Genomic DNA, 12294 nt, shown 5'->3' with positions numbered 1-12294 from the left:
GTGTAGGAATTGTATTTGTTATATTACACACATTTTAAAGAAATAAATATTTAAACATTTATTGTAACTTTAAAACAAAATTATTGCTCTAAATGTAATATAAAAAACTATTTGACTTACCTTCACAAAAGGACAATCCAGATAATATAATGAAGAAAAATCCTGCACGTATCATTGTAACTATTTCATAAATAAATTTAAATGTGATGCAATAATTTTTCTTTTGATTAAAATTATTCTTTATTAATTTGCCGTTAACAATAGTATAAGTTTCTCCCTTTTCACAAAGCAAGTGTTACTGGTGGAAGGAAGACATCTGACTTGATCACGATGTCTCTTGTAGAAATGTTTGCATTAACCATGACCAATGACTTATTGTTTCACAAAAGATAGTCACGGTTTTTAGGGAATCATCTTTCTAATTGGCCTATTGTTTAAACTCATAAATTATTCTTCAATTTAACAGTCATTGGCAGATTTATGAATCTTAAAACAAAACCTTTATTGTGCCAACCTTTAGAAACCTCTTTATGTGATTATTGACAATACTACTATCTACCGAACGTAGGAGTGACAGACCATTTCATTTCACAATCAGCCATTGATTCTTCTGTATGGTAGACGACTGACGTCACCTGCCCCCGAACTTCATAAAATTAATCAGTGGTAGTTAGTCATACAAACATTTTTCATGCTTTGTTATGAAATTAGAGGCAGCAGGATTCAGAAGAAGCACATTCAGAATATTAGAGTTCCCAGATATTCTAAGTTGGGTTGATATCTCTGAACGCATGGGTTGTGTTTATTCAAAATTTAGAAGAAATAGGTATTGTTATGTATATTGCACAATTTTTAACAACAAAGATTCTTACATGGTGCTTTACTGATCCTTGGTCAAAAGCCATTTTGAGTATGCTGCTGTTGTTTGGCGTAAAGAAAGAGGGTTCACAGAGATGTGTGAGGGTTTCGTTTTGAGCTTCTTCGTTCTTCGTCACCGACTATTTTTGGATCCCTTCAGACGAACACGACTTCAGAATTCAGGAGTCAAGTCTACAACAGCATCAGATTTCAGATGCTGCATGTAAGAGGAAGGTGAACTGGAGCTAAACTCAACATTCAAACAAGGTTTTGTTGCCATTCAGAGAACCTTCCACTGCAAGTTTTTACTTGTTGAAGTCTAATGGCTAAATAAGAATTAAACCAACTAATTACAACATCTCCAAAGTTATAAGATTCGAGTGCCGATAATAATTCGAAGACCTTCAATATAATTAATTTTCCCTTATCTATGGCATGTCTAATATCATCTGTTACTCTTAACAAGGCAGTCTTGAGTACTGAAATTGGGTTTGTATCCTGATTGGAATTTAAATAAAATATTTTTTGCACTAACATGTTTATAAACTATCTTATCAAATAAATACTTTTGCCAAAACATACAAAATATGTATGGACCTATAGTGTTTACATTCCAATGGATTATGAATCTTTGGCAAAAGTAAAATCAATGCTCTCTTCGACAGACTCGGATATGTACCACTGCTGAGTGAAAAATTAAAAATAAAACATGGAACATGCTTTATTCCTCTATGAACTAATTTTATAAATTTTAAAGAAATTCCATCATTTCCCATTGCATTGGAGGAGATATCATTGATTTCCTTACAGTATGATATCTACATTATCATTTGTAAAAAACAAAAGAATCCAGAAACTCCCCTAGTCCTTTCTTATTCCTATAATATTCAATCAAGTTATCATCTATGCCATGATTAATACCACAAAAATAATTGTTCAACTCATTTATATCTATAGTGGGATCTGACACATTCTTCTGTTCTTTACCAGCGCCTTGGCTATTCAAAACTCTCTATATGTTTTTACCAGAATTTTGTTCATCTAAGAATACAGTGAAGTATCGATTCCTAGCATCTCTCAGTAATCTCTTAATTATCTATACTCCTCCCATACTACATTATTTTGTGCCCTTACAAAATGTCTATACTTGGAGTTTCTTATCTACTGTATAATACTGGAATACTGTATTGTTTCCTGCCGAGCTTTTAACTTTTATTTTGTACTGGTTTGGTTGTATAGAACACCAGGATTATTTTATGATGGTCCTTTCTAAGATAAACTTGATACTTTTTAAACGATTTTAACTGAAACTTATTACCATGTTATTTTGGCAGGTAATGTTAACATAAATGTATTTCAATGTTCTAAAAGTCACAATAGATTATGTAATATTTTAAGGTAACACAACATGCAATATCTCATTATTTTTCAGACTATAGTTACTCAGAATTGTGACAGTGCAATTGATAGTAAAGGGTGATTCAAAAAGAGCGCCGGTTTTGATATATCAAATTAAGAGATTATTATTTTAATGAAAATCTGAAATCAAATACATAAATGTTCATATAACCTTCCGATTTCATGTATGAAAAATAATGTCATGCATGTGTCCTCCTCTGCTACGCTGGCACGCAACAACTCTGTCCATGAAATTAGCCATGACTGCACGACAAGTTTCCACTTCAATTTGGCCGACAACCCGTCGAATTCCCTCCTTCAACTCATTGATGGTTCGGGGTTTATTGGCATAAACTAATGACTTTAGATAACCCCAAAGATGAAAGTCACAAGGTGTTAAGTCACACGACCTTGGTGGCCATTGATGGTCGGAATTACGAGAAATGGCGCGATCCTGAAAGCGGTCGTTTAGGTCGAAAAGGTCGTTGCTCCGTGGAGCAACACAATTAATTGTTTCACAGGCAGCGTGGCAGGTGGCACCATCCTGCTGAAACCACAACTGGTCAATGTCTATGTTATCCAAATGAGGCCACAAAATCTCCCTAATCATCGTACGGTATCGGTCTCCATTCCCTGTCACAGCTTACCCTTCCTGATCTTCAAAAACATAAGGGCCGATGACGCCGCCCGACCAAAAGCCGCACCAAACTGTCACTCGTTGTGGATACATTTCCCTTTCGTTAATCATGCGAGGGTTTCCTGAACCCCAGATACGGCAGTTCTGTTTTATTAACAAATCAATTCAATTGGAAGTGCGCTTCATCACTGAAGATGATATTCATTGAGAAGTTTTCTTCCTCCTGCGAATTTCTCAATACCCAATCAACAAACTGTCGTCTCTTCTGGTGATCTGCCACTTTCAATTATTGCGTCAGCTGAATTTTATAGGAGTGATATTTGAGATCGTACCGAAGAATTCTCCGTACACATCTTACAGCCAATTGTTGAGAACGGCGACGTATTGATTTCGCTGGGCTAACAGCCACACTGTCACGAACCACCTCAATGTTCTGTTCAGTTCGGGCACAACGACGACGTCCAGAACTTTTGACTGTTGAACCCGTTTCTTGAAACTTTTTAATGGTCTGCGAACGTTGATTCATTCGGTGCTTCATTACGTCCTAGAGTACCGCGAAGTCGCCTAACAGTAGCTGTATAACTCTCTCCACTCTGATAAAACGTTTTCACTATTAACACTCGTTGCGCACAAGTGAACTTCTCCATGGTTAGACACATAATGCACTAATGAGAGAAATATCAGCTGCGTCAACAATCGGAATGTAGTCAGAAATAGAATCAAGGTCAAACGTTGTTGCCAACCGACAAAAAATAAAATTTTCCGGTCTTTTCAAAACCGGCATTCTTTTTGAATCACCCAATATTATTACTAATCTACCATAATACATCACCCCACAACAGCTACGCGGAGGCAGTGAGATCTTCACCCTCATACGAAACGCTCTACAGTTGTTGTTGGATGAAAAATCAAACTCTGTTTTTTTAGGGACCCCACTTGGAAACAGCGGACAAAATTGACAGACAAAACCCAATTAAAACTAACAAACACTAAAAAAACAAACTGAAGTAAGGACTGCTTCATCAAAATTCTCAATTTGCAACCAACCAAACTGGATCAAATCCAACTTATGTGCGAGGATCTGAAAAACCGATCTCCTTGTATTAACCGAAAGTGGTTTCAACATGGAGAACGTCGCACTCTGCAAAATTCCAAATTACAAATTGGCTTCCGCGTTTTGTCGAACTCACTCCAAAGGAGGAGGCGTTAGTATTTTTCTTAAACAAAATTTCTTGTTTACCCTTTCCGATCCAAGAATTAATCGAAAAAGATTTTGAAGCAGTCGGGATCAAACTTCAAACGCATCAATCAAAATTAGTCGTGATCGGAATTTATAGATCTCCTAGTGGGAATGTAGACACTTTTTTTTCTAAATTCGAAAAATTATTGACATGCCTGACTAACCAACGTCAGGAATTTGTCGTGATGGGGGATTTCAACATTGACGCGTTGGACAAACACTCAACATTCCACAATTCGATTAGTCGATTTACTTAGGTCATTTGACCTGGAGTTACTAGTCAGAACTCCGACGAGAGTGACGGCTACAACACAATCTGCTATCGACAATATCATCACCAACCACTCAAGTGTCGCGGTGTCTGTAGTGAATACAGCTGTCTCAGACCACTATGGCCAAGAAGCCGTCGTTAGTGGGGTACAACTCAAAAGGGAGCCCAAAAATTAAACAAACAGTAAGAGACATAAGGCCAGAAAACATCGGCTCACCTCAACACTTCTCTTTCTAAAAGAAAGATGGGATTTTCTAAATTCATTCCAACCTGTAGAGCAGCAGTTTAGATTGTTTAACGACACTCTAAATTTCCACATTAACATTTGCTGTCCTGAAAATTGCTAAAGTTATTCCTATTTTTAAGAAAGACGACCCAACTTCAATTACTAACTATCGGCCTGTCTCAATTTTGCCAGTGATAAGCAAAATTTTTGAAAAGCTATTTCTTATAAGAATGCTTCATTTTTTGGACAAATACAATCAGCTCTCAAGTGAACAATTTGGTTTCAGAAAGGGCAAATCGACAACAGACGCAGTTGTGAGTCTTGTCGATATGATTGTAGAGGGAATTGAATGTCGAAAACCACACAATGAGTGTGTTTTTAGACCTGTCCAAAGCATTCGACTGCGTAGATCACGGTACACTGCTCGACAAACTTGAGTCCCACGGCATTCGAGGCGTGCCTCTTAAATGGCTTAGCTCGTTCCTAAGTCAGAGATCCCAAGTTGTCCAAATATCAAATAAAATCATCCAAACCAATAGACCTGAGATATGGAGTCCCTCAAGGGTCTATACTCAGTCCTGTGCTTTTCCTGCTTTACCGTGAACGATATAAAATCATCGCTTCTGCATGGAAAATTGGTGCAGTTTGCCGATGATACGACTCTTTTGTTCAATGCAATGTCAAGCGAAGTTTTGGAACAACAGGCTTTTGTTGACATTCAACAACTGTGTCCAATACTTCCACAGCCTCAATCTAACAACAAAAAACTCTTCAAAAAACCAACGTTTTAAAAATTTGCCTTGCGCACTGCAGGCAACCAGTGTGAGCCGGCCATTTTGTTAGATGATTCCACACTGGAAGAAGTCTGCTCTTCAAAATTCCTAGGAATGCACCTCGATCGAGGGCTGACTTGGAATGAGCACATTGACCATGTTTGCGCAAAAATCTGCTCAGGCATTTTTGTTTTGAGATCTTTAGCCAAATACTGTCCGAGTCAGGTACTGATTACGGCGTATTACGGCTTGATTTATCCCCATCTTGCCTACGGAGTGGTCCTTTGGGGAGCTTGCGCAAACACTCAGTTTCAAAGAGCATTCAGACTCCAAAAAAAAGCAATTAGAGTAATCGCCAAAATCAAATTTAGAGAGTCGTGCAGGGAAGCTTTCAGGAAATTGCAGCTGTTGACTCTGCCGTGCCTCTACATTTTGGAAACAACTTTGTTTTGTGTGAGTAAATGTGCCTTAACCAGAGGCCAAGACATACACATGTATGAGACGCGTGGCAGAGCAAAACTACCGGACTGGGAGACACAGAACGGTAGTTTATGAACGCCTACCCTCGCAAGCGGGTGTGCAGTTCCTCAACAGACTGCCCAATTCAATTAAAACATGCCCCAACGCCTAAGGCGTTAAAGACTCGCCTCAAACGCTTCTTGGTGTCTCAGGCATTCTATAATGCGGGTGAGTTTTTGGCATTTGACTGGGGAGAACCGCCCAATTAGAAAAACTGACTCTGCTGTGCCAAGTGGGCTGCATTGGCGAAGAATGAAAGAGGCGTGATTGTAAAATTGTAAGTATGAATTGTGTATTGTGTGTATGAATGCTTGGAATTTTAGAAACCCCGTATTGACGTTTGCCATACAATGTATATACAATGTCGCTGCAATAAAAAGATTTTGATTTTGACCATTGATAAATGAAGGTATAATAACTGAGCTCTCTGATCATGATGCACAACTTTTAACAGTTGAAATATGTAGTAAAAAAGGCATCATGCAAAACTTTAACTCAGATATACAGAAAGTTTTCTAGTAAAACTGTTGAATTCTTTAAAAATAGGTTGAGCAATGAATCATGGTTGGAAATGTACAATGCAACAGTAGACACTAAAAACAATGTTTTTATAACATCTTTATGTACAGGTGTCACCAAAAAGTTTAGGGACACCCCTATAAACATAAAGATCTAACATTGTCCTTAAACAAACTGTTTGTGATCTTTTCACATATTTTTGCATTATACTATGGACAATACGAAACTTTTGAGTACAATTTCCAGCATTTGTTTCTTATAGTTTTTTCACAATATTTTTTTCCGTTTAAAAAAACTTGAAAAAAACCATGTTTTCCAACACAAAAATGTTTTTTCTGTGACCAGACAGATATTAAGCTGATTTTTTTATAAATTTATCATTAACCATGGAACATTAGAATAATACTTGTGAGATGGCGAAAAAATTCGTACCCAAAATATAAATTCGCTAAAGTTTCTTTAGATTTTGCCAAAAATTTGGCTACAAAACTTCAAGTTTGAGGCGACATTTCTCGCCTAGTACTGCCGCTAGACGGAAGCGGAATGCACAGTTGTGTTCAACAGATGTCGCTGATGCGGAAAGAGCTGCGCGCGCATTTCTTCTTCCCTTGTTTCTTTCTGCTATCATCATTCATAACATAACCTGTGTTTGTGTTTCATAATAACTTGTGTTGTTGTGAAACAATGGGAAAACATTCTGTGTCAGTGGAAATGAAATGGCAAATAGTTGGAATGTTTAAGACTGTTAAGTCATATAGATCAATTGGAACTGCTTTAAGTGTATCAAAAACGTGTGTAGAGAACACAGTCAAGCGTTTTAAGGAAAGCGGCACCGTGATTGAAGCTCCACGCTCTGGTAGGCCTAGAAAGACCAAGCCCCGGTTTGACCGAAAGTTAGTAAACTTAAGTAAGAAGAATCGTAATGACAGTGCACCTAATCTATTGGCTAAATTGAAACAAGTAGATCCCAATATTAATGTTTTTGTGTCAACAGTCTCTTCTCGGCTAAGAGAGGCAGGGATGAATTCTTATTTTGCCGTTCGCAAACCCTTCTGAATGACTTGGCTAAGAACAGACGCCGTATTTGGTGTAAAAACCGTAGGCATTTGCTCAAAGAAGCTTGGAGGAGAGTAGTATTCTCTGTTGAGTGTAGATTTAAGCTGTTTCCTATGCGCAAAATTCGTGTGAGGCGTACAAAAACTAAAAGATTTTTGCCTGCCTGTGTTGCCCCGGCAGTTCAACAGGGCGGCGAGGCTCTTATTATCTGGGGCTGTATAACTTCAGAGGGTCCTGGTGAATTGCACTTTGTTGAGGGTTCTATGAACAGTGAAAAATATTGTAATACTATGGAGGAGGTTATGCTGCCATCTGTCCGAGCCAAGCTGGGTGACAACTTTTTGTTTCAGCAAGATAACGCACCTTGTCACAAATCACGCTTTACCATGAACAGGACATTGAAATTTTGCAATGGCCATCTAGGAGTCCGGATCTTAATCCGATTTAGAACGTTTGGAATATGATGGCTATTAGACTTGCCAAGAAGAAACCTTCAAACAAGAATGATTTGAAGTTGTTCCTGTCCCACATATGGCACAATATCACCAAAGAGGAGTGCATTAAATTGATTGACTCTATGCCTAAACGAATGTTGGAATGTGTTAGGGCTAAAGGGGGTCCTATAGATTATTAAAAGGTATTATGTAACCTAAATCACAAAGTTTAATGTTAACTCTAATTTTGAATGAATAAACCATGTTTTTGTGAAAAAGTGTCTTTTTTGTACCTGTCCCTAAACTTTTTGGCGACACTGTACTTTGATACCTGCGCTTTGACACCTGGGCAGTTCTATGCGACCTCTCCATCCAAGACCTTCGACTGTGTGGATCACGACATCCTGTTGAGAAAACTTGAATTCTATGGTGTAACAGGCATTCAAAATTTGTTGTTTAAATCCTACCTCAGTTATCGGCAACAAAAAATGTTTACTAATGGCAATCTTTCCAAATATTCTGAGTTAAAGTTTAGCGTGCCACAGGGATCGGTTCTGGGCTCTACTTTATTTATAATTATGGTTAACGATCTTGAGTACAATGTGAGTTATAAATCGGTAATGTTTGCTGATGATGTCACTTTTTTTACAACAGTAAATAATCAGAATGAAAGAGAGCTTAAACTAAGATGTATGATTGATGAAGCAGATGAATGGTATAAATCAAATGTTCTGTTGTTGAATTTAGAAAAGAACTCAAAATATGGTTTTCTCCTTAAGACTTCAAGCTGATTGTAATGATACACGGTTAATTTATTAGGTATCACTCTAGATTAAAAGTTGACCTGGCATTCTCGTATAAATAATGTATGTAAAAGATTGAGCAGGATCATATATCTCTTGTACCATTTGAGGCACTGTGTAGACAAGCACTATCTTAGAATGGTTTACTTTGCCCTGTTTCAAGGTGTAATTACATATGGTCTATTATTATGGGGTAACTGTAGCAGTATAAATGAAGTATTGATTATTCAAAAGAGAGCAGTCCGAATTCTCAACAACGCCCATTGCCTTGAGCACTGTAGACCCTTCTTTATTTGTAGTAAAATACTAACTGCTGTAAATCTATACATTTTATCTTGTCTACTTTTTGCAAAAAATAATGTTAATAATTATGTCCTCAATGAGCATGTTCATTCTTATGCTACTAGAAATTCTCACCAAATTCATGTTGGCATAAGGCTATTTAATAGACTGCACATTTCTATTCATTATAGTAGCTTCAATAGTTTTAGGAATATTTTTTACAATTGGCTGTTGAACAACCCTTTTTATGAAATTGATGAGTTCTTTAAAAGTAATATATCTAGTCTAGTCTTTCAAAGTTAGTTTGTAGGTAGTTGTATGTGTTAATTGCTTTTATTTGTATGTATCTGTATGACGTTGCCTATTGTACAAATATGTATTTAATGGCCAAATATATGACTTACTTTGTTGTAAGTTTTCCAAGATAGAGTTAGTCAAAATTAGAGTAAAGTTAAATAAAGGTAAATGGCAAAATTATAGGCCTAATCTTAAAAAAGAAAAAGAGCAAATTACAAACTTAAGTCAAACCATCAGATTAACGAAAGATACAACACAAAATAAACTATCAAAAGAAATGAAAAAATTATAGTACAAAATTAAACTCAACAAATAAAGAATATATTCAAAATAAAATTAAAAATTCTAAAAACATTTATAAATCTAAATGAAATAGTAATGATACAACAAATTATCAGAATAATTATAAAAAATTAAATTGATTTCTGAAGGCCATGAATACCCGAACCAGAGGATGTATGTTACATTTTTAATATTTATTTTATTAACATAAAGTTGATAAGTTAGTAATACCAAACCTGTCAACAAGCATCACAGTTAATGCTAGTTGTTCTAATAATTGTAATGCCAGTTTTAATAGTAAAATGTTCTTCACTAAACCATTGAGTAAGGAAGAATTGAACCAAATTATAATGTCATTTTCCTAACAAGTATTCAGCAGGTTATGATGAAATTCCAAAGCCAGTTGTCAAGAAATATACCTAATCAAGCCCTTAGTACATATAATAAATTCTTCTTTTGTATCTGGAATCATTTCCGAAAAATTAAAAATCTAAAAAATTATAACTGTTTACAAAAAAATGAAGTGAAGCTAACCCTAATAATTACCGACCTTTATCAATTTTACCAATCTTTTCTAAAATTTTTAAACGTGATAAGTATTTATTAGTTTATTTTCTAGAGGTGAATAATAATATATATTATATTTGACAGAGAACAGTATGGCTTTAGGAGCTGGAAAATCTGTTACAACTGCTGGGACACATTTCATTGAGACCATAGTAGACAACATCGATAAAGGGAATGATATGATTAGTATTTTTATGGATCTTACTAAAACATTTAGTAGTGTATCACACGAAGCATTAAAAGAAAATTTAAAGAATATTGGTATTAAAAGTGTTGCATTAAATTGGTTGGTGTCTTATATTTCAAAAATACCACAATACGTTGACTTGCCTTGCCGTTTGTGACTGTAACAAATCTAACCACAAATACAAAATCTTCTTTACAACTAACACGCCATGGTGTGCCATAAGGGTTCCATCTTAAACCTATTCTTTTCTTGGTTTATTTGTTGGGTTTACCAAATGTTTTGACAAGTGATCAAAGCAAGTTTTGTTTATATGCAGATGACTCTAATTTAATAGTTACTGGTAACAACTTGAATGAAACAGAAATTGTAGCTAAAACGGAGCTCATGCATACCAATAATTATTTTAGTAGTCAAAGTTTATTACCAAACTTTAACAAAACTAATTTAAATTCTTTCTGCACAAAACAAAATAGCAATAAACACGTGCCAAATATAACAATAGACAATGTAAACATTTCTCGGTTAAAAAGCCAAATTTCTAGGATTACTTTTGGATGGAAACCTAACTTGGAATAAGCACATCTTGGCTTTGCAAAAAAGATCTCTTCCAGATTATTTGCTCTTAAATCCATGTCCAAATATTGCTCAATAGAAATTCAAAAGACATTTACATGCCCACATATATTCTCATATAGCCTTTGGTGTTGCATTGTGGGGTGACTATTAATAAAGATCTGCAAATCATTCTGCAACTCCAAAAAAGGCAATTAGAATACTACTAAATTTAAAGGACTGGGATTCTGTGATAGATTGTTTTTCTAAATTGAGAATTTTAACTGTTTATGGAATGTATATATTTCAAACAGTAATAACAGTCAGATCAAATATTAACAAATTACCTCGATTTGGGTCAAGTCACTACTTTACTCAAAATAGAAACAAATTGGCAGTACATAAACACTCTTTGGGATTTCATTATAAGAAACAAAGCTCGGCAAGCATTAAGTTTAAAATAAAATTCCAAAAGACTTACTCAGTATAGAAAATAGTTTATTGTTCAAAAACATCTTAAAATATTTTTGTCTAATAAAGTTTTATATTCATTTGAAGAATTCATGGAAATGTAAAAATATTTGAAATAAAATGTGACTGATGCCATTCTATATTTGTACGATTTTAAATGTAATTGTACAAATTATATGAATAAAGTTATTTTGAATTAGAATCCCAATAAAACATGCATTCGTCATATAATAATTGTAGAACAAGTTTTTACATGCATTTAAATGGTGTGACAATTAGACCGTGTTGATAAAAAATTAATTTTGTCAAATGCATCTCGACAATCAACATAAAAAAATCAACAGTGTATTTTAGGTTGAGGATTGTCAGAATAACTTTTCAAGGTCAACCTCACAGTTGATTATGACAGCGATGCCTTTAATTTGTCCTCATAAATATAAGTTCTCCACCCACAGGAAAGTGTAATGTATGTCTATCTTTACTTGACGCACAGCATTAAATAGCAGACCTTAGGCCTTGTAGGACACTCATTGACGTATACCTGCGAGGATTCTCTGTTCTTGAGAGGAGGTAAATTGTTTGTCGAGATAGTAAATTTAATAAACATATATATAATAAACTAATTTAACATGTAATTAAAATTTAAAAGTTACAACTACTATTCATGAATATAGAGAAAGGTTTAATTTAACATATTACATTTTTATTATAATTATTGTGTACTGTATAATGATCATTTATACAGATTTAGTATACAACTGGAATACAGTTTCATAAACATAAATAATTTTGAAATAAATATCGGAGACTATTGCTGCTACCCCAGTTGACAGTGACAGATACATTAACACATTTCAAATAAGTAACGATACTTATAATATTATACAATTATAATAATTCGTATTTATATGTGGAAAGTACG

The 12294-nt window shown here is 35.0% G+C and overlaps 1 protein-coding gene across 2 annotated transcripts in view; it reads right to left on the bottom strand.

Moving 5' to 3' along the window:
- The window catches only part of LOC124364169 (neprilysin-2-like), a 51988-nt gene extending 51657 nt beyond the window's left edge, over window positions 1-331 (bottom strand). For both annotated transcript variants that reach the window (XM_046819449.1, XM_046819456.1), the window contains exon 1: window positions 121-331. In XM_046819449.1, the coding sequence (XP_046675405.1) occupies window positions 121-175 (55 nt within the window). In that variant the 5' untranslated portion in view covers window positions 176-331. The remainder of the gene's footprint in view (window positions 1-120) is intronic.
- Between the last annotated feature and the right edge of the window lie 11963 nt (window positions 332-12294).

Source organism: Homalodisca vitripennis, chromosome 1 (genome assembly GCF_021130785.1).
Source record: "Homalodisca vitripennis isolate AUS2020 chromosome 1, UT_GWSS_2.1, whole genome shotgun sequence".
Taxonomy (NCBI): Eukaryota; Metazoa; Arthropoda; class Insecta; order Hemiptera; family Cicadellidae; genus Homalodisca; species Homalodisca vitripennis.
This window is presented reverse-complemented; position numbering and strand designations above follow the sequence as displayed.